The 22,649-nt window shown below is 40.3% G+C and overlaps 1 protein-coding gene across 5 annotated transcripts in view; it reads left to right on the top strand.

Annotated features, from left to right (window-relative positions):
* NNT (nicotinamide nucleotide transhydrogenase) overlaps positions 1–22,241 on the top strand; it is a 93,386-nt gene extending 71,145 nt beyond the window's left edge. For all 5 annotated transcript variants that reach the window (XM_032851435.1, XM_032851438.1, XM_032851436.1 and 2 more), the window contains exons 19-22: positions 281–362; positions 18,286–18,404; positions 19,656–19,771; positions 21,262–22,241. In XM_032851435.1, the coding sequence (XP_032707326.1) occupies positions 281–362; positions 18,286–18,404; positions 19,656–19,771; positions 21,262–21,411 (467 nt within the window). In that variant the 3' untranslated portion in view covers positions 21,412–22,241. The remainder of the gene's footprint in view (positions 1–280; positions 363–18,285; positions 18,405–19,655; positions 19,772–21,261) is intronic.
* The last annotated feature ends 408 nt before the right edge of the window (positions 22,242–22,649 follow it).

Raw genomic sequence — 22,649 nt, forward strand, 5'->3', positions numbered from 1 at the left:
GTGCGTATACAAGTGTGTGTGCGGTGTGGTGTATGGGGAGGGAGTGCCCAGCAGTATCAGACAAGGCAGAACATGGAGGAGGGACCATTAGATTTTGAATTTGACATTTAGGCCAATATTTTTAAAAAGTCCAGAAGTTTGCTTTCATTTCTCATCCTATTAACGGATTGCCTTTTTTTTTTTTTGGCATAAGAATATGTTTTGATCAAGGGAGAAATTATTCTTCATAAGATTTCGAAATAAAAATCACCCTGTTCTATGTGCTTCATGTTCTTTGCAGGCTATGGTCTCTGTGCAGCCAAAGCACAGTACCCCATTGCCGACCTGGTGAAGATGCTCTCGGAGCAGGGCAAGAAAGTCAGGTCAGTGGGTATAGTGTGAGGCTTGCGGGTGTGCGTGCGTGTGTGTGTGTGTGTGTGTGTGTAAGAAAAGGAAAAGCAATGACTTGTGTTTAGATGACTTTTTCTTACAGTGGAGTAAGAAACAGTTGTTGAAACCCTATGCTTGCCTTAGTCTGGGTACCGCGTTTCGCTGTCTCTCATACCACAGAACTTAAACACAGGCTCATTTTAGAAAAAGAAACTTTATATTGAATTCCAGGATTTTTATTAATGGGGAAAAACAGAAGTCTGATTTCTGGTTGGATTTGGAGAAGGAGGTCAAATAAAGGAGGTCAAAGAACCACATCAAGTTGACCCTTTCTGGTTCCTAGCGTTCGCACTGACTCATGAAAAGTATGTCACATGAGAGGTTCCTGATGAAGAGTGAGTGAGACCCGGTGGTGATCCTGTAGGCTGGTTAATGTCTGACTGGGTTCGCTCTCATATTCGTCTGTGGACAAGACTGGTGCAAATGTTCTTTTCCTGACACTGTACACTTTTTGAAATAAGGATGAAGGCAGTAGCTGTGGCTCCTCCTTGGCATTTGGGCACTAGACTCTGCCCTTGGGAGGATCTTGAGCACAGTGGAGAAGTGGAGGATGCTTCATTTCCAGATGATTCTCTGTGACTTTGGATAAAGGGTTTGAGGGATATAAAGATGGGGTCGGTGGAGGACAGACCCTTGGAATACTTCACATCTGTCTGGTGTACCTTTGGATCCCTGTTCTCGAACTCTGCTGTCAGGAGTCTGTGAAGGGACCATCTGGAGTTGTCCCTAGGAGTCGATACCTGCTGCCTCTTTGCTAGAGAAGCTGGTTCTCTCGCAGCTTCATTGACATGGTACCATAAGTCAGAGAGACAAGCTAACTCTATTATTAAATAAAATTTGTTCGTTCACCAGAATGTTAACGTATGTTGACAAAACTGTTAATGTCTATTAATGAAAATTCCTTTTAGATGTCTATCTTACACTTTTTCTGAGGCAGATGATAAGAAAATAAGCTCAACCATGTGCCCAGAACTAGTCAGAGCGTCTATGCAAGACTGGGTGCAGAATCCTGAATGTCCCAGCTGTTAATAGTGGTGAAGAGGACTTCCATGATGGAATAAGTGGATCTGACATTTTGCTTTTTTACTTTAAAGATTTACATATTTATTTTAGAGGAGGAGTGGGAGGGACAGACAGAGAGGGACAGAGAATCTCAAGCAGATTCCCCGCTGAGTGCAGAGTCTGACGCGGGGCTCGATCTCATAACCCTGAAATCAGGGCCCGGAGATCACGACCTGAGGCAAAACCAAGAGTCTGGCGCTTAACGGACTGTGCCACCCAGACGCCCCAAGTGGATCTGTCATTTTAGTATCAGCTGCATTTGCTCTCTTCCTTCCTTCTTTCCCTCCCCCACTCCCCACTCTGCCTTCTGTGATCCATAGTTAGTGTTTTCATATATGGAGTCAGAATACTCTTTTGTGGTAGGACTAGCTTTTCTGTGATGTCAGTGTTTCCATGTTTAGTATAATCTTAGAAAATTGAAGATAGATGATGAGAAAAATCTCTTAAAAATAAAAAGATTTTATTTACTTATGTAAGAGAGAGCAAGTGCATGAGAAAGAGCATGCAAACTCGAGTGGGGCAGGGAGGGAGAGAGGGAGAAGCAAGCTCCCCACTGAGCAGGAAGCCGGATGTGGGGCTCCATCCCAGGACTCTAAGATCATGACCTGAGCTGAAGGCAGGTGCCCCACTGACTTTGTTTTTTGATTTTCACCTATGAAGTCTCATTTCGGTCACCATTGTCCATTTTCTTATCCGGTATTATACAGGGCTGCCCTTTTAATCATACGCTTGTCGCTTAAAGCATTTGCAGACCTACATAAGGAAAGGATGTGTTAAAGAATCTTTTACGATTTTCTTAAACAGAGATTGTTTTTCTTTATTCAGTCCACATGTGGGAAGTCTAATGTATTGGTAATGCCTTCTATCACCACAAATGTTTAGGACATGAGTGGCAATCTTACGAAGTAGAGAAAGATGGCTTTCCTGTCTTAGATTATTCCCTTCCCAGAGGATAACTAAGACAGGAAAGCCATTTCTCCTTTGGGAAGGGATTGATTAAGCTGACATCCCTCTCTTATTACCCATTGACCAGCCCGTGTTAACCAGACATCTTGGAAAATCAGTCCGGGGTGAGGTGGATGCAGTATTGGAGGGCCTCAAGACTGTCGGGTAACTTGACGGAAGCAGGATGTGAGGGGAAAGGAATAAGAGGGATGGAGAAAATGTTCTGGAAAGAAAAGGGATGAGATAAATGAAATCTCAGTTTCTGACCTGACTAAAATTTGATTTTGATTCATGAGGACATAAGATAAATTGCTGTTTTAGGATGATTTCTGTCACCCTGAGTGGGAAAAATAGTTGCTTGACTTCAGCTATATGGAAGATATTAAACATATACGGAAAGTATCTCAGTTATAATTTGTGCTTTATTGAAGTAATTTTGTGAACAGGATGTCAGACTTGATGTGAGAGAGCGCTCCTGTCATTTCACATAATTGTCATAGTTTGTTCGAATAATTTTTTAATAATAAACTTATTAATAATTTATTATGTAGGATCAGAGTGAAACAGTTCAGTCTAATTTCTCTATTTGTGAGTTAGGAAAAATTGGCCACTTATATTGATCAATTTCATAATAAAGGTGAAATTAAATATTAATATATCAGGTTTTTTTACTGTGATCTGTTGAATTTTCAATATGGGCTTTGTAGCAAGTTATGCAGATTTCATGTTTGAATTAAATGGAACATTCCAGAACTATTCTTGCTGACACAGTAACAGTAGATTATCCTATTCTTCCCTTCTAGTTTCTGAGTAGAGATTTTTTTTTTTTTAATTTAAAGGGAGTCATGGAAATTGTTGATTTTTGTCTCATGTGCGTCGTCGTCTTTTCCTAGGAGAAATGCAGATTTTCTTGATGGAATTAGGAATACGTGTATCCATAGATGCTAGCTTTTTTTTTTTTTTTTAGAAGACAAATGTGTGTTTGCACAAGAGATGGCTGCAGCGTTACCTCGTATTTTAATGAAATAAATCTGTATTTACAGTTAGCAGTAATTTAGTACTTTCATCACCCTGTGGAGCTCCCACGGTGTTCATTGAGCACAGCTGCTGGGCCTCTGGTTTTAGGAGATCTTTGTGCCTCAGGACCCAGCATGCCTAGCATCCAGATGTGGCGACATAGTCACACACATCCCCCGTGGAAATATGCCAGTGTGGACATACGATTGTCATCAACTAGTTATGCCCAAGTGGTGCCAAGAAAAATTGCCTCTGTCATACAGTCTGTCTGGCTTCACGGCCCATGATTGATTTAGAGACACTCCTGTTTTCCTTTGCTTTGGCTGTAGTCATAACATGCTCACCGGGAGCTGAGATGACATAATGAACCACGTGACATTTCATGACAGGAGCTCATGAGTGTTCACTAACCTAGACTTTCTTCAGTGGCCAGTGTACAGTTGCTTCCCAGTTGCCCAGAACACTTCTGTAACTCACCTAACTTATGCTTGATCTCTAAAAGCATTTTATTCCAAAAACCTTATGCTATGAGAGTACAGACATTTTTTTCTCTTGATTTCCCAATCTTTGGATTGGTATGATGGGCTTTTCCCTATAGAGCAGAAATAGTGTTCCCACTGAGTAATTCTTAGAAAGAGGTGTATTTTTTCTTTTTGCAATTAATCACAGTTCGATTTTCTTTTCGGAAAGCATTATTGCTTAGATTATCACAAGTCTTTTGAGTTTATGAAACCACCCTTCAATTTCTTTGATTGGCTAACTGATGTTAACATGAGTAGTTAACTTTCCTGTTAATGTTCAGCTGTATCTTTCTATTAATAATTTGCTAATAGAAATTTCTTGTTATCAGGTATTGAGAGAAAAGGGTGCCTAAGCCCAGTTGCCACTCTCAAAAGTGTATGGTTATGAAGCAAACAAACCTATAAACAGATGACTCAGTGAATGAATTCCATTTAACATGATAGTGTGCTAGGAAAAGTAGAGTAGAAGGAGGGTCAGAATGCAAAGGAGAGTAGTTATTTGTCCAGGGGACATTTTAAATCTTTTATGCTACTCGTAACATGAATTTCTTTGCAGGTTTTTAAAAACATTTAATCTTTTTTTCATTTTTCTGTCTAAACACATCTAGTCACCAGTGGTGTTTGTGGTTTAATGGTGTTTTATGGTCTTGTGTGACATGGCTTTGGTTTAAATATAGGTTAGTTTTGCTTAGGAATCCACTCTCTGAAGATATTTCAGGATGAGATACTTCGTCAAGCTAACTGGATTTTCTTTTTTTGAAGGTTAAATGTAATTCAAGTAAATAGAGTTCAGCCGCCTTGGATTTGTTATTTATTGAGGTGCAAGAAGAGATAGGACATTCACATTTGTAGAGTGATGAAGCACATGCTTCTGAAGAGAATAGGTATTAGGCCAGATAAAAGATTTTGTATTTGAGCAAAGAAATAAGACATTATTCAGCATTTTTAAAAACGATTATTTATTTATTTAAGAGAGTGAGAGAAAGCATGAGAGGGGGAAGGTCAGAGGGAGAGGCAGACCCCCCAGCTGAGCAGGGAGACTAATGTGGGAATGGATCTGGGGACTCCAGGATCATGACCTGAGCTGAAGGCAGTTGCTCAACCAGCTGAGCCACCCAGGTGCCCTATTTAGCATTTTTTAAAAAAAGCTTTTCTTTATTCATGGTTCGGGAGGAGGCAGAGGCAGAGGGAGAAACAGGCTCCTGGAGAGCCTGATGCGTGACTCGGTCCCAGGACCCTGGGATCATGACCTGAGCTGAAGGCAGATGCCCAACTGACTGAGCCACCCAGGCACCCTTAGCATTTTTATGATAGCTTTGCAATACATTCTTTTTAGACGTGACTACTCATGTTAATGACCATTCACTGAACGACTCATTACATAGTGTTTTGTGCCAGGCACTGTTGTAGGTCCTGAGAATACATCTGTGAATATGCAGAGAGAGTAAAACCGAAGAAAGTGTGTGCATCCACTCACATCTGTGTTCAGCCTATTGTATAGAATTGCCAGTAAATTCTCCGCTCAGAGTGTCTCTTGTGCTCTTAGAAAGCAACCCTGTCCCTCCCAGATTCAGGCTGTTGGCCAGACTACCTTTGGCTTTCTGTTTATATGGTATATTGGTGTAGCGGAAAGAAAGTCTATGATGATTTGTACAGCCTCTGCCTTACAGTTCATTCTAGGGCGCGTTTCTCAGTCTGTCTTCTTGCAGTTCGGGTGCTCTGAGGGAGAAACTTTACTCCCGATGAAACTGGTGCCTCTGACCACCAGGGTGTTTCTCGGCTTCTTGTTCTAGTATTAGTTGTGATAAACTCTGAGCTGAGGTTCTTCAGTGATGTTCACGTAAATATGGCGGAGTATAAATCAATAAATAAATAAACGCCCGTTTCTCATTTCATGTTCCCCTTCTTTGATATTTTGCTGACAGTGTCATCTTACGGTGCTCACTGGCCATTACTTCCCAACAGCATCATGAAGGTTGTTCAGGCAGGAAGATGACATTATGTATAATTTTTTTTTAAAAGATTTTATTTATTTATTTGACAGAGATCACAAGTAGGCAGAGAGGCAGGCAGAGAGAGAGGAGGAAGCAGGCTCCCTGCTGAGCAGAGAGCCTGATGCGGGACTCGATCCCAGGACCCTGGGATCATGACCTGAGCTGAAAGCAGAGGCTTTAACCCACTGAGCCACCCAGGCGCCCTATGTATAATTTTTTTTTTTTTTTTACCAAGTCTCTGCCCTATGCCAGAATATAATATTTTAGAACACGAGTGGCAGATAGAATTTCAATTTTTCCTGTGATATCGTTCTTCATAGTCTTGTTGGTTGTTTTGAAATAAAAAGCGTGTCAGTCATCATACAGTTTCTGTTCTGGGCTTGGTTGCTGGATTTGGCTCAGAGATGGAAAAGCCAGATTTGGGCACAGTCTGTAAAAGCATCCTTGGAGGGGAACGGGTGGTGTTGTGGTGTGGTTCTGTAGAGGGCTGCATTGATGTTTGCACTGTCTTCTGGCCTGACCCCCTTTAGATGACTTCTCATTCTTCCGGTGACCTCAGTGTTCCAGGCCACACGCACAAATAGAAAATGGGACTGTAGCCCTTTGGCAGATACTTTCTCATTCACAGTCATTGAAAAGGTTATATTCTGTATTAGAAAAACTGTGCCCCTGAGACATTTTTGTAAGCTCTTTAACATTCATAATTTTTTTTTTCCTAAAGAAGGGGAGGCTGTAGATAAACATCAGATTTCAGATCAGCCCTGATATGCCTTCAAAAAAAGAATGAAAGGTACATAATGTTTTCTAATTCTGGCTATTGGAAAGTTCTAGAAAATTAAATGAACATTTTTTTTTTCCCCATTCAGAACCATATAAGTGAGTTCATCTAAACCACTATTTCTAAGGTCTTTCACAATTTTAGAGAGGTGGGTGTCTGTCCTTTTACCTAAGCCTCCCCAGGAAGTTGATTCCACTAACCAGTTTTTGTGGACAGCATCGGCCTTGTCAGGAGGGTTTTCCCTGCTTCATCACAGTGTTTCTCTTCAGGTGAATAAGCTAACCTTACCCAGCTGGTCCCAGCCTTTTCACCAGTAAGGATGATTTGTGTAACATTTGGCCTGCTTCAGGCTTTACAAGTTTTTATTCTAAACTGCATTTACTATAGTTCTTTATTAAAAAAAAAACAAAAACCAAAACTTCCTTGTGCTTTTAATCAGTGACGTGTAGCTGTCAATCAGAAGTTGTCATCAGAATGTGACAAACCAAAGGAACCTGCCTTTTCAGGTCCCACCATATTTTCCACAGGTGAAATGCACAATTAGATTACAAAAATAAATATAGTAACAGATCTTTTTTTTTTTTTTTTAAGATTTTTAAAAAATTTATTTGGCAGAGAGAGAGAGTGCAAGCAGGGGAAGCAGCAGAGGCAGAGGGAGAAGCAGGTTTCCAGCTAAGCAGGGGGCCCGATGCAGGGGCTCGATCCCAGGACCCTGAGATCATGACCTGAGCCGAAGGCAGATCCTTAACCAACTGAGCCACTCAGGTGCCAAGATCTTTTTATTACCTTCACAGGCCCTGCTCAGAATGGAGCATTGCCACGTGCAAACATAGAATACAAGAGTCCTTAAGGTGTGTGTGGCCCAAACCAGGGACTCTTCCTTGCATCTGCAGTGGAGCTCCCAGCCTGTTCTGTGATGAATACAGTGCACACATATTTGGTGTAATTCTAAATAAAGGAGTCCTGCCTTGGGGAGTTGTCGATGGGAGAATCTTTAAGGTCTATTTTAACTCTTAATTTTTTAATTTTTAGGTGTTTTTTTTTTTTTTTTTAAGATTTTATTTATTTGTTTGACAGGCAGAGATCACAGGTAGGGGGAGAGGCAGGCAGAGAGAGAGGAGGAAGCAGGCTGCCTGCTGAGCAGAGAGCCCGATGTGGGGCTCGATCCCAGGACCCTGGGATCATGACCCGAGCCGAAGGCAGAGGCTTTAACCCACTGAGCCACCCAGGTGCTCCAGGTTTTTATTTTAATTACAGTTAACATACAGTGTTATATTAGTTTCATGTATACAATTTAGTGATTCAGCACTTCCGTACAAGACCCAGTGCTCGTCACAAGTGCCCTCCTTCATCCCCATCACCTGTTTACCCCATCCCCCACAACTCACCTCCCCTCTGGTAATTACCAGTTCTCTGCAGATAAGAGTCTGTTTCAGTTAGTATCAAAAACATATGAAGAACTCATAAAATTCAACACACAAAAAACAAATAATCCAGTTAAGAAATGGGTAGAAGATATGAATAGACATTTTTCAAAGAAGGCATACAGATGGCCAACGGACACATGGAAGGGTGCTCAATATCACTGATTATCAGGGAAACACAAGCCAAAACTACAATGAGAGATCACCTCACACCTGTCAGAATGGCTAAAATGAACAACTCCAGAAACAACAGGTGTTGGTGAGAATGTGGAGAAAGGGGAGCCTTCTTACACTGTTGGTGGGAATGCAAACTGGTGCAGCCACTCTGGAAAACAGTATGGAAATTCCTCAAGAAGTTAAAAATAGAGCCACCCTATGACCCATAATTGCATCACTAGGCAGTTACCAAGAGAACACAAAATACTAATTCAAAGGGATACATGCACTCGGATGTTCGTAGTGGCATTATCTACAACAGCCAAATTATGGAAGAGCCCACATGTCCACTGACTGATGGATGGATAAGGAAAATGTGGTATATATACACAATGGAATATTGCTCAGCCATCAGAAAGAATGAGATCTTGCCATTTACAACAACATAGTTGGATCTAGAGGGTATCATGCTGAGCAAAATAACTCAGAGAAAGACAAATGGCATATGAAACCTATCTTTTAAAGGTTCTTTAGTAAGAGATTAATAATTAGTTTTCTTCGTCTCTTTTTATATACCTTACAGTTCCATGGTGACAGTTATTTTCTGTCCAGTCTTTGCCGATTTTATTCCACAGCCTTCTGGCTTCCTTGCTTGGGTTCAGTTCCAGACCAGTGCAGAAGTCTCTCAGTGACTTGATCTCGGATTTCCCAGCCTCCAGGGAGGCGGACATGTTTGTTGTTTTAGTCACCCAGCTTATCGTATTCTGTTATAGCGGCCCAGTCAGACCAAGACATTCCTGTTCGAGGAGTTGGATGGCATTCTCCCTGAGAAATACATCATCATTAGCACTCGTGAAAACATTCTTTTACTGGAGAGCTTTGGATAGTAAGTGACAAAAAGCTGAGGAATCCTGAGGTAGGAGAATGAAGAGAGAAATGGCGAAGTGACTTCATTTTTGGGAGTGTGGAAGTGGAATGTTTCCACACTCCCAAAAACCTGTTCTGAGTGTGGAAGCATGACTTCACCTTGCCTGTAATCACAAGAGGAAGCAGCAGCTCCCTGGGGCCTGGTTCCTGAGCTGCCTAGCGGCTCCCCAGCCCTCTTGTTTTGACTCTTAAGGTTTTATTGGTTTATAAATATTTATGGTTAAAAGCAGGAAGAATAAACAGGCTTCCAACAAGTGAAACTTCAAAAAGTTTTCCCTTTGTTACGTCTTTTTCCTCATTAATTTGTCAACTTCCTAGGAGCTTAGAGTAACATATTTAGGAAAATTGTGGGATGATAATACTGGGAGGCAGAATTCCCAAATGTTGTCAATGTATATTTGAAAATATAAAACACAGCAAGAGAAACGAAATGAACTCTTTGAACATCTTGAGTATGAAAACACGTTCTGTGCAGTGACTGGCAAAAATATATGACCAAATAGTTGAAGGTTATAAAAGGATTTTTTTTTTTTTTTTTGATCTGAAGATCCTTTGCAGTGTTTATAATAGTAGGAGGCAGCAAAATGGAGAAAACACTAAATACTGTAGAATGAGGCCCCGTTGTCTCTGTAGTTTCTTTGTCTTATTGTTGAGTTGGGTCACTTGGCTCTTCTTCATGTTTTATTGCTGAACTAAATCTGGATATTTCCATAATGCAAGAAGGAAAATGTAGTTTATTTGAGCAGTTGTGGTAGGATCCATGTGGTGAATGTTTTATGCTCTCTTTACTAGTCCCACATGTCCTAGAATAACGGCTGTAGCACACCCTGGTCAGGACATATTGTCTCCATGGCTCACGATCATGGGAATTCACATCGTTGTGTCCCCTTTAGAACATGTGGTGTCTGAAGTCTAATGGGAAGTTGCGAAAAAGTATAAAAATGGGGTTTATAGCATCATGTGTTATAAAAGAAGCTTAGAAAACGTGTTTTCTCACTTGCATTTTTACCATGTTTTACCCTGTTAACATGAAATTTCAAATCATTCTTGTATACACTCTTATTTGTTGTTGCTCTTTCTTGGGTAATTTAAAAGGCTCTGAAGATCATGTTGTTTTATCCGAGTAGATTTTTCCCCTTTTTTGAGCCGTGCCTGGGTCTGTCGGGAACTTTCAATTAGGGACTGAGGCCTTAGTGTTTATTATATTTTATTAAATTTTTATAGTATTTTATTATATAATGTTTCACACAAAACTATCATTTTCATATTTGAGAGAGGAAAAGAGCAAAAAGGAATTACATGGCATCTTTTTTCTTGAAATTTTTCTTGCTTCAAGATAAGTGAGACAATTATCCTGACTTAATGACGACACTTGTATTTGTCAGTTGGGGAAACCATATTCTTTTGCCTAATTGTATCTGTGGAACGGTTAAATGTGGCCTTTTGAAATCTGATTTTATCAAAGAAGTGCGTCTCTGCCTATTAGTCATGAACACGTTCCCAGTGAGTCCAATATTCACAGTTACTGGCCTTAGTCTTTATTGACTATATCATTCTTTTAGTCTTTTGATGTCGTTGTGAATATAAAGAATGCTTTTATTGGACTATATTGCTATTTACTGGAATTTTAAGGTAAAAATTAGCAAACCAACTCAGAAATGTTGACATGAAACCAACATTTTTTAATGTAAAAATGTGTATTTTTCTATAAATGGTCATTAAAAGGTACATTTATTTGAAAAATACCATGAGCATTTATATTACACAGATGTGCTTGAATAGAATATTATCATTGAAGGTTAATTTATTAAAGGCTTATTATGCTTGGTATTGGTCTAAAGTATTTTGTATGAAAACCTCTTTATATGAACTATCTCACTTAAATCTCACAATAGTCTTCTGAAGAGGTTTGTTCTCAATCCCACTGGGTGCAGAGGAAAGGGAGGCATACAGAAGTGAACTGTCCAAATGCTGGCAATCTGGGCAGTGGTTCTCCAGAACTTTCACTGCAATTCTTTACTACTTCCCTAAATTTTTTCTCTAAAAAGAGATGTAGAACATCTATGAGTCAGTGTACCTTACTGGGCACATGGTGTTACTTAAAACCTTTTCTCTCCTTCCTTCCCATTGAGTCCCTAGAAGGAATGCCAGGTGCTGTGGGAGCTGATAAGTAAGCCATATTACTGTGTTACTATGATGTTACTATGTTGCAGTGCAACCTAAGGAGGAGAGACATTAAAAGAGTTCTGGGAACCTAGAAGATCTTTCTGTGATCTCATTTTTGTATTTATTTTCCTTCTGCAGAATCTTGTTGTGGACAGGGACAGCTGATTTTGCTTTGTTAAGTATGTGCATAATAGAGATAATTTTCATGGCTCAAAAGGAAGAACTAAAAGGCTAGTAGGCTTTGCATTTTCAAATTCTGGATATTCTTCATACGATGATGGAACATTGATGAGCTTTGGCCATCAGTTCCTGGAAATGACTGGCCATGGCCAAACCAATGTCTGGTATAATTAACTGTAATACATACTTTGGAGATAAGCCAGTTAACATGGGCCAGAATTGTTATTAACTCACATTGACTTATCAGTGTGCACATATATATTTCCACAAATTCAGTGTGTTCTGTTATTTCTCTCAAAACACTGGCATTTTCTTGTAAGAGCCTTGCGTGTGTTTCTCTCCAACATTAGAGTTTTAAGGTTTAGTATAATAAATTATTATGCCAACAGATATAAAATGATCTGTCCTTTGGGATATTCAGCATAAGATATTGGTTAGCTTTGCCATTATTTCCACTTCACAACTAGCTCAACAGATATAATGTCTTTATGCAGTCTGTAGCTAATCAAATGTTACAATAACAGCAAATACATTTAGAGCTCTTTGATTTCTAATTTGGCCCAAGACATGTCAGTTTAAGCATAAAGATGATGGCCAGATGGATTAATTGAAAGATAAGCAAGGACAGTATTCAAAACAAACAAATTAATTAAGATGAAAAACTTACTGGAATAAAGGAGGTATACAGAATTGTTATCCAAAAGTAATTTATATAGTATATATTGGATTATTCAGCTAAAATAGAAACCCTAGTTCATGGAATTTTAGGACTGGAAAGGACGTTTGCGGTAGGCTGAATAATGGCCTTCAAGTGTCCATCTACAATTCCCAGACCTGTGGACATGTTAGTTCACGTGGCAAAGGGGGCTTTGTAGATTTGAGGGGAGGATTTGGAGGTGGGGAGACTATCTTGGATTATTTGGGCAGGACCATGTCATCACTAGGGTTCTCAGAGAGAAAGGAGTCAGAGAGAGTCCTAGAAGAAGCCGCAAGAGAGAGTCAGAAGAAGAGATATGGCAGAGGAGGCAGAAGTCGGAGGGATGCATTCACAGGTCAAGGAATGGGGGCCGCCTCTGGAAGCAAGAGAAGGCAAGGAATGAATTTTCCTGTAGAGCCTCTAGAAGACATGAAGCTGTGCCAACACCTTGATTTCAGTGCAGGGAAACCCATTTTCTGCTTCTGACCTCCGGAACTGTAAGATAATTGATTGTGTCATTTTAAGTTACTAAATATGTGTCATTCATTACAGCAGCCATAGGACACTAATACAGACCTTAAATATCACATAGTACAGTGACTTAAAGTCTTCCTCAAGTCTTACAAATTGGGTTTTGTGAAGAGGTTTGGACCTGGGGGAGGGAAGAAACACTGGTAAGATTGGGAGATTAGGAGAAATTTTCGGTGTTCAAGAATTGTTATTTGCATTTCAAAAGAGCACAAATGAGTAATTTGTGGCAATTATAGTACCATTGACTTGAGCTAGAGCGGTTCTTTATTTCTGGAAATCCTGAATTTCATCGTTGTCTCCTATTAGTGGTTAAGACAGTTGCTTTTTTTTTTTTTTTATTTTTTATTAAGATTCTTTATTTATTTATTGACAGACAGAGATCACAAGTAGGCAGAGAGGCAGGCAGAGAGAGAGGAGGAAGCAGGCTCCTTGCTGAGCAGAGAGCCCGATGCGGGGCTCGATCCCAGGACCCTAGGATCATGACCTGAGTGGAAGGCAGAGGCTTTTTAACCCATTGAGCCACCCAGGTGCCCCAAGACAGTTGGTTTTAATCCTCCCCAATCCTCCCAAAGGGAGGATTGTTGCTGCAACAGTCTTGTTGATTACATGTCCGTGTCCGTAACCCAGCCACCCAATCTCTCTCCCTTCTCTCCCCACTCCTCTCCCCCCTTCCCCTCCAGCAACCCTCAGTTTGTTTCCTGAGATTAAGAATCCCTTATGGTTTGTCTCCCTCCCTGGTACCATCTTGTTTCATTTTTTCCCCTCCCTTCCCCCCACAACCCCCCAACGCTGCCTCTCAAATTCCTCCTATCAGAGAGATCATATGATAATTGTCTTTCTCTGATTGACTTATTTCACTTAACATAACAGCCTCTAGTTCCATCCACATCATCACAAATGGCAAGATTTCATTTCTTTTGATGGCTTCATAGTATTCCATTGTACATATATACCACATCTTCTTTATCCATTCATCTGTTGATGGACATCTAGGTTCTTTCCGTAGTTTGTCTATTGCGGACATTGCTGCTATAAACATTTGGATGCACGTGCCCCTTCGCATCACTACCTTTGTATCGTTAGGGTAAATACCCAGTAGTGTGATTGCTGGGTTGTAGGGAAGCTCTATTTTCAACTTTTTGAGGCAACTCCAAACTGTTTTCCACAGTGACTGCACCAGCTTGCATTCCCACCAACAGTGCAGGAGGGTTCCCCCTTTCTCTGCATCCTCGCCAGCATCTGTTGCTTCCTGACTTGTTAATTTTAGCCATTCTGACTGGTGTGAGGTGGTATCTCACCATGGTTTTGATTTATATTTCCCTGATGCCGAGTGATGTTGAGCACACAGAAAAATTTTTAAAACTCGAATTCTTTCCTGTGCATTTGAAGACCATTTTCTTTTCTTCTGTTTTATGCAAATGAGGGTGATTTGGTCAACTTCTGTTTTATTTGGTGTGCTTGAAAATCACGTTTTGCAGTTTTTTTTGAGCCAGTTGATCTTTTTTCACTTAGAGGTTATTTTCTAGGTCATTAGATGTTTTGTGTTTCTCTTGAACTTTAGGCAAGTACCCTCTGATCCTTTTCAACCGTAGCTCCTAGAACTAAACCTGTTGTTTACTTTTTTCATTGGGTCTAGTTAGTGATGAAAGTGAGGTTACCTTTTTGGGAATGTAGAGAACCACCCTGCCATTGTTCACCAAATCAAACACCTTTGAAACTTCCATTTATCATATCTTGTCTTTTTCTAAATTCATGGAGTCAACAGTCTTAGGAATATATTGTAGTTATTTCAGTATAATGCACTTTCTCTCTAGGTCTTTTTTTTTTAATATTCATGCTTTAAGTACTGTATTAGTATTTTTTCTTTCTTTCTTACTTTTTTTTTTTTAAGGAGGCTCCATACCCAACATGGGGCTCGAACTCACTTCCCTGAGATCAAGAGTTGGATGCTCTTCTGACTGAGCCAGCCTGGTGCCCCTAAAATATTATATTATTAAAGTATTAAAATGGTATTTCTGTTCATATTCGAAGTTTAGTAATAACAAGCCCCATTTATTGAGATAAGCTCGGGTGCCTGGAGAATTTTTAAAAAAATGTTTTATGCTATTGCCACTGTAAAAAATACTAAAATTTTAAAGTAGGTACCCCAACCAAAGAGTCGATCTGACATTGCAGAAGTGCTTGCTCTGAGACGCAAAAGAGCCACAGTACTGAATCCAGTTTGCATTACCACATGAAGAGTGGGAACATAAATTGTCAGTAGTTCATCTTATTTCTTTTGTTTTCAGGAGTGATTAAAAACTCTGGTTTGGTATCGATTATGACATTAGGAGAGCAATTTGTAGTTTAAAAAAAATAAGCAATCTTGTCTTTAGAGAATATTTTAAAATTGTACTCAAGTGTCAGACTATTACAGTCCCCAAAATGAAAGGAGAATTTGTGGTTGAAGAACTTAAAACCTTATGAGGTGGTGAGTTTGGGTGATCATGGTCTGGCGTGAATTAATTAATGACTGCCCTGAATTTTATTTTCACTAGAATAAAAGTACAGCTAGCCCACTGAGGGGAAGGATGATGAAGTAGTTGAAAGAGATGAAATAGTTCATTCTGTCCAGGTAATTTCTAACTCCCACCCTGGGTAATTTTTCAGAATCGACTTGCCCAGTGTTCCGCAGGTGCTCATAAATATTTTACATTGTGCTGGATACTTTGTATACTGCAACATATTTTTCTCCTGTGTCAATTTTTCATGCAGAGATTTAATGTATTTTGTTTTATAGCTCTTAGTATTGTTGAAACTTTCTGGGCTCTCGGTTATTCTCAAAGAACACTGTGAATTGGATTGTTGGAACTCCTTCAGGCAGAGAGAAATAGGTGTTCTCAAGGCTGTTCACGCAGTGTTTTCTCTAGCCCTTGGAAGGATGTGGGCTTGTAGTAACCGCGGGTTACTACTGCTTGGTGGGAAAACAGAGACAGAGAGAGGCGTTAAGTAACCTGCCTGACATCAACATAACTAGTAACCGGGGCTGTTAACCAAGCAAAATACCTCTCAAATTGCCTGACCACACTACTATATGCTATAGTAGCTACAGGTTCAGACTTTCGAGGCAGAAAGACCTGGGTCTGAATCCCAGCTTAACTACGTACTGAAAAGGTTGTACAAACTGCATAGCACCTCACAAAGGGCCAGCATTAGCCATCCTGTCAAAAGAGATCTACGTTCTTGCTTCTTTTTGGTGGATAGAGGAATGCAGCTCCACAGGCTTGTTTATCTAACCGAGGATGGGGCTTGAATCACTTGCTGGACATTCGAATTCTTGGTGGAGATTTTTAAAAGACAATTAGGGATAGAATGAAATAACACATGAGAAACCCTTTGTAAATTGTGTTATAAGAGAAGAGCGTGAAGTGGTAACTTATTTTAAATGAAGTTAAATTTTTTTCACCCTAAAAAGTATATGTTTTCCTCCTTTTGGCACCTGTGAAACTGGGAAGATCCCATTGATCTCATTGTCCTCCTCGCCCTTCACAGTTTCCCTGAAGCCCCTCAGTGACATGGTTTGACTGCCCCCCACAAATGTATACATTCTCACAGAAAATTAGGAAACTATATTTAAAAAAGAGGAGTAGTACAATGACTATCTCTTATATAACTGCTTAGAGGTAACTGCTTTGTTTCCTTTTAGCTCGGGGTTTCTGTTTCTGTTTCTGTTTGTTTTGTTTTTAACATAAATTGTTATCTAGGAACATTTAGTGATCCCAGAAGGAAGATGATATAAAAGTGAACTTGACAAAAGAACACCTGTCACTTGATGTCCTTTTTTCCCCTCCCAATTACAAGACCCCTCAGGTAGGCTCTTCGTTACCACTTTTAAAGATGTAGAAAATCATTTATCAGCTATTGGGGCAATCTAAAAAGCCATTTTAAAACTCTTTTCAAGTCTACTTTTGGGGAGGAGTCAATTCCTCGGTGGCTTTAATCTGTTCCTTGCAGGACCTGTGTTCAAAGTGGGGAGGCCTGACTTGGCTGCGGTTCTCATGAAAAATAAAAGGGCGTCTTAAATGACCATAACTTCTGTATGAGCCAGCAGTGTGTTGTGGCAGCTATAAATGCCGAGGCCGACTAGGGCACTGTCAACGGAAGAGCTCAGGATGTGGTTTTCTTGCTGCGCTTTGTGCATCTAGATCACGATATCCAGCATATTGTATTCACTTTGGGGGCCTAAGGTTTGAGCTGGATATTGACAGTGTAGAGACAGGTGACTAGGACAGCAGTGGGTCCTGTCGGCATGAATAGTTGAAAGAACTGAGGGTGTTTTGCTTAGTAGGCATCCTAGGAGAGTGCAGAGGAGTCCACATATGAAAGAGAGAGTAGAGGCTATAGATGGCCAAACTACAGACCTTGGAAAGCAACGTGGTGGGGGTTCTCTTTGGCTGAATATGAGTGTGTGTGTGTGTGTGTGTGTGTGTGTGTGTGTGAGAGAGAGAGAGAGAGAGAGAGATGTAATTATTGGGATTGTCTAGTAACGGAATTGACCTCTGGAGGGAGTGAGTTTCTGGTTACTGAAAGTATTTAAGCTGAGGTTGGATGGATCCCTGCCAAGAACTACAATCAAGTGCATTTCTTCACTGCATTTTTTCACTCTCACTCACTCACCCACTCACTCCCTCCTGATTGAAGCCTTCCTATGTGTCAGGCATGGTGCCCAGTGCTGAGGATGCAGAGATCAATACTGTGGGCAAGAGGCTGCTTCAGATGACCCCAAAGATCCCATTATGGCCGTGGTTGGAAGAAATTTCTTGATGCTTCGACTTCTTTTGCCTTAATAAAAGTGTGGGGCTCTGATTTGTGTCTCACTCTTTCTTTGAAACGCTCCAGTGTGTTGCTATCGCATTTCTCCTGGGATGCGGAGTCTTGCTTCATACCACGCTCAGAAAGATCGGAGGCCTTTAACTCCTGTGATGACAATATTTTATTTCTCGAGCTTTGAACATAGAGGTTAAAGTTGAATGTGGAGTCAGCTTTTGATGGAATCGTGGTGATTTTTCATGGCAAGTGTTTAATTCCAGGCTGACTTACATAAGTTTTTAAAGATGCAAGATTTATCAGAAAGTATCATAAAAGAACATAATGCTTCTTAAATGTAAGGTGATATTATTTATTCACGTTGTTGGGAATTCGTTGTACTTGAAACATACAAAGAGTCAGGTTCTAAGGTTACATTTATTTCTCGAGAGGAGCTCTCATTTGTGTATACTGAGAGATTAAACCTCCAACTTCAATATTTGTAGATTGATCATATATCTGGACTGGTTCTAGCCCCTCTTGTAGAGATCAGATAGTACCAGGAAGAGTGAAGGTGCCAAGAACAAAGTGTGCAGATCTGGGGGTGACGTGGGGGTCTCTGTACATTTTGGCCCATTATGTAAGGCCAACTGTTCATTTGTTTCATGTCTAGGTTTGGAATTCACCCAGTCGCAGGCCGGATGCCTGGTCAGCTGAATGTGCTGCTGGCTGAGGCCGGGGTGCCATACGATATTGTGCTGGAAATGGACGAGATCAACCATGATTTCCCAGGTAAGTAGTGGGGGTGAGGGAGAAGCTTGTTCTTAGTCCGAATAAAGTGATACCAGTCTTAGGACCTAAATTGTGGGATTACTGAAGACCTACCAGTCAGATGAAGAGTAACCTGCTCCTAGGAGGTGTACAGTTGAAATGAAATAAATGAAAGACAGTACAGAATGAGGTCCAAGAGGCTCGTGAGTGGGAAGGGTACTTTCCTAGGAGGAGATTGGAAGGTGGTGAAAGGTGGTGAAGGTGGTGAAAATCTCAGGGTGGGGCGGGGACAGTAGAAGTCATTGCAGAGGGACTCTAAAGAGACCTGGCTTTCGGATCCAGGTTCTGACTCTTGCTTTTGGAAATGGATACTCAGCCTCAGGTTCCTCCCTCATAAAATTGCTTCTGTTGATAATTTCATGTCCAGTTCTTTTCAGCATCTGAGATTTTACTGGTTTCCAGTTGTACCAACTCACGATCAAGGAAGTAGTTTTTGGTTTTCTTTTCAAGTGCCAGGACTTTGCTAGATAAGGTGCCGTACTTCATGGCTGTTGTTGGGTAGATGTTGAATGTTAATGACATTTGGCTCAAGATCATGTTTGTTAAAGTTAAACCAGTTCCCTCTGGCAAGTATCCACTGTAAACTTAAAAAATACTGTTTATTAGAGGAAAATAATGAAGTTGTGTGTATATCTACATTCACATGGCATTTTTGGCAAAGTTCTAAGGTAATTTATATTATAGAGGGAATTTGGGACATTTTATGCCCCCTTTCAGATTTCACTGTTGCTAAATTATGTGTGAAACCTGCCAGTTCCAGAAATTATGGACCCAGCTTTAATACAGTACAGACCCTTAGACCATTTTCTTTGAGACATCAAATAGCATCTTATGTGGTCATTTTAAAAGATGAAAATGGGATGCAAATATTATAAAATAATGTAACTGGCAAGATCATTGTGAGATAATAAAAAACCGTCAAGTCAGATTGGGTAGATCCGCTGTGGGGGAGGGGAAGCACAGCAATGCAAGGTTCGGTCAGGATGCTCAGGCTGAGCTGCAGGATCTACTGTTTTAGCTGTGTGACGTTGGCTAGGTTACTGAGCCTCTCTGAGGAAGCTTTTTGTACAGTGCCTGGAACAAGTGTCCGTCCTATAAATATTAGCTTCTGTTATCGTTGTTTTAAAGTCCAGATCACTCTGATTGGCTTGAGAAAAAAGAAAATGACCCATTTGCGTTTTTTTATTTCTCTTTTTTTCCTTTACTATGTAGACACCGATTTGGTGCTTGTGATTGGAGCCAATGACACTGTGAATTCAGCCGCTCAAGAAGACCCCAACTCTATTATTGCGGGCATGCCAGTCCTCGAGGTCTGGAAGTCCAAGCAGGTAAGGCTTCAGACTTGTATTTCATTGTAATCATCAGATGTCTCCTAGAACACGCACACAGAGCTGTCCTGGTTCACGTTGGTGAGGAGTGCTGATGCCTTTTGGGAGCCCCAGGAGCTAGAGTGGGTGTAGGGCCCCGCTGTCTCTATCCAGCTTCTGTCTGTTCAGTGGTCACCAGAGAACCCAAGTAAATGTGCTGGTCAGCATTCGAACTAGATGATGTTATGTGGGTGGATTAACAAAATCTGTAACCACAGCTGAAAAAAGAGCTGTGAGCTTTTAGAATGAGTTTGGCTGACTTCCACAGAGCGTCCAGTGAAGCAGATGGCTTCCCTCTGGGAGAGTGAGTCAGTATCATTGCCTTCATATACGAAGACAAGCACATTTTTTCATTTAGTTTTTTTGAAAGGGCATTTGTTGTTGTTATGGAGTGTCCAGAAGAAAGGTGATTTAGAAATCCAAACTGTGACATGGCATAAGGAGGCAAGGCCTGCTCACGCACCTTACCTCCATGGAAGCTAACTGCTGGGTTACGGAGAACTCACAGGCTTGTCCATTTCCGCCGCCCTGGCGGAGGGCTGGTCTCCTTACCACTCTCAGGTCAGATCTGCATTTTAACCGTTGTAATGATGTGATGTACATTTCCCTTTCGTTTTGTTTCTTTTTATCGTAAATATGTGAGCTTGGAATTTGTGGTGGATGAGATACGCACTTGTTCACGTGTAGATGGAAAATTATTGCACTGGTCATCAGTATTTGAGAGTTTGCAGAATGTGTTACTGTACTAAGGCTGTGTGAAGTGGGAGTAAATTTGTATTGCTTTCATTTTTGAATAGATTACATGTCCCAGACTACCGCAGAAGGGCTTTCCATTTCTTTAAGAACTGACTTGATGTTTAACTGAATAGCACCCTCCATAACTCATGTAATTGTAAGTGACTCTAACGCATCTGTATTAGAGACAGACTGACTTCTTCCATTTTGCTTTGTAGGAGCATAATATTAGTCATTCGCTCTGTCTTGTGATGGGCTAGATCGCTCTTCGGGCTTTCATCGTGGAACCTTCTGCCTCACTTTAAAGTGATGGAATAAGAACCATCCCATTTTCCCACTCAGCTACATTTATCTTAGGATCTGTAGCAGAAGTTTATGTGCCAAGTTTGTTCTCTGAAGCCCAGTCAGAGAATGATACTTATTTCTCTGACTAGAAGATGTTACACAGTCTGTATGGAGAAAAGCAGTGAGAAGAAAACAGTTAATATGATTTTTCTCTCATGGATAGGAGTACGGGCACATTTTTAAAATGAGAGTTAATACAATGTAAACATGCATTTAGAAAACATCCCCCGTGTGTCGCAAAAATCTGTGCACTCGGGAGTTGGTCACGGTACATGCTTCATTCAGAGCTAGGGCAGGGTGGTGTTGGCCCTGTCACGTCCCCGTCGTGTCTGTTACATCACTCACTCTCTGCCTTCGTCTTTGCTCCTTAGGTCATCGTTATGAAGAGGTCCTTGGGTGTTGGCTATGCTGCAGTGGACAATCCCATCTTCTACAAACCTAACACGGCCATGCTTCTAGGCGATGCCAAGAAGACATGTGACGCACTGCAGGCGAAAGTGAGAGAATCCTACCAGAAGTAAACTTTAAAGACCAAGCTGTTGTCTGACAAAGCCACCTCTTCCGTTGTGCGAATAGACAAATACCGTATCACTATATACAGCTGATACACATCTGTAGCAAAGCTCTTGGAAGAAAAAGAAGACAAGAAAACGAAACGTGGGGAGATTTCTCAGGAGCAGTGATCCCTTGATTTAAAGAAAAAAAAAGAAAAAGATTCGCCATGTCTTTCTGTGCATATTTTTTGTGTCATGAATTCCAGAAGTATTTTATAAAAGAAAGAACAGCCTTATTTTAGTTGTAATCCATTTGGATTTTTTTTTTAATTCTTCCTCAATAGTCAGCAGTGTTTTAAGAAATTAAATCTTTAGGATCTTAGTACTTACATTATATACATGGATCTGAAAAATCTGACCCTGTAAACATTACCGCTACCTTCATTTATGTTATTTATAACAAATGCTACTTATTTGAAACTTCTGTCAACTCCTGAGCTATCCTCTTACCATTTAATCGTAATCTGAATTAATGTTATCAAATTGGCTTCAACTTTTTGAACTGTATTTCCAATTGTAGGTTTCAGGGATATATTTTCTGACTTCTATTTTAATATATTAAAGGACTAGATAATCTTTCAGAGATGCTGGAAACAAATAATTTGCTTTGTATATTTCATCAGGACATCAGTGAAACATGTAATTTGAAATCAGTATCGTATTTTTAAAAATCCATTTTCCAATCCAAGATCTTTTTTTAATTTCAATCAATTTATAATGTGTATTACTGTATTCAGTGCACTTGAATGGAATTCAAGTATTTGACTAATAAAATGAGTTCATCATGTTTGCATAGAGATGTAGCAATTGTCTCTGGTAACAAAGGGCTAAAGCGAATAGTTTTGCCTGTTAGTAACATCTGGGGAAGGCTTGCTACTATGAAATAGATGAAGTTAATCAGTCTCTTAACTGTTGGCAAGAATTTTTTTTTTTTTCCCAAATCAGAGTGTGTTTTGAGGTCTTATGTAATTGATGACATCTGAGAAAAATGGTGGCACTTTTTCTGTGCTACCTCTTTGTTTATCTGAGCACCAGTAAAGATCATGTCTTTTTGCAGCAAAAGTGTAGAGTTTCTTTGTGACTTTGGTACTGTACCAAAATGTCTAGGTGAATGTGTGAGGAATACTTGGGATATCTGCCTCTCTACATAATTAATTTGGTACTACGTTTCTCAAAAACAATTATAAACACATAAAAGCTATTTC

The sequence above is a fragment of the Lontra canadensis genome, unplaced genomic scaffold (genome assembly GCF_010015895.1).
Source record: "Lontra canadensis isolate GAN:19392208 unplaced genomic scaffold, GSC_riverotter_1.0 scaffold5, whole genome shotgun sequence".
In the NCBI taxonomy this organism is placed as follows: domain Eukaryota; kingdom Metazoa; phylum Chordata; class Mammalia; order Carnivora; family Mustelidae; genus Lontra; species Lontra canadensis.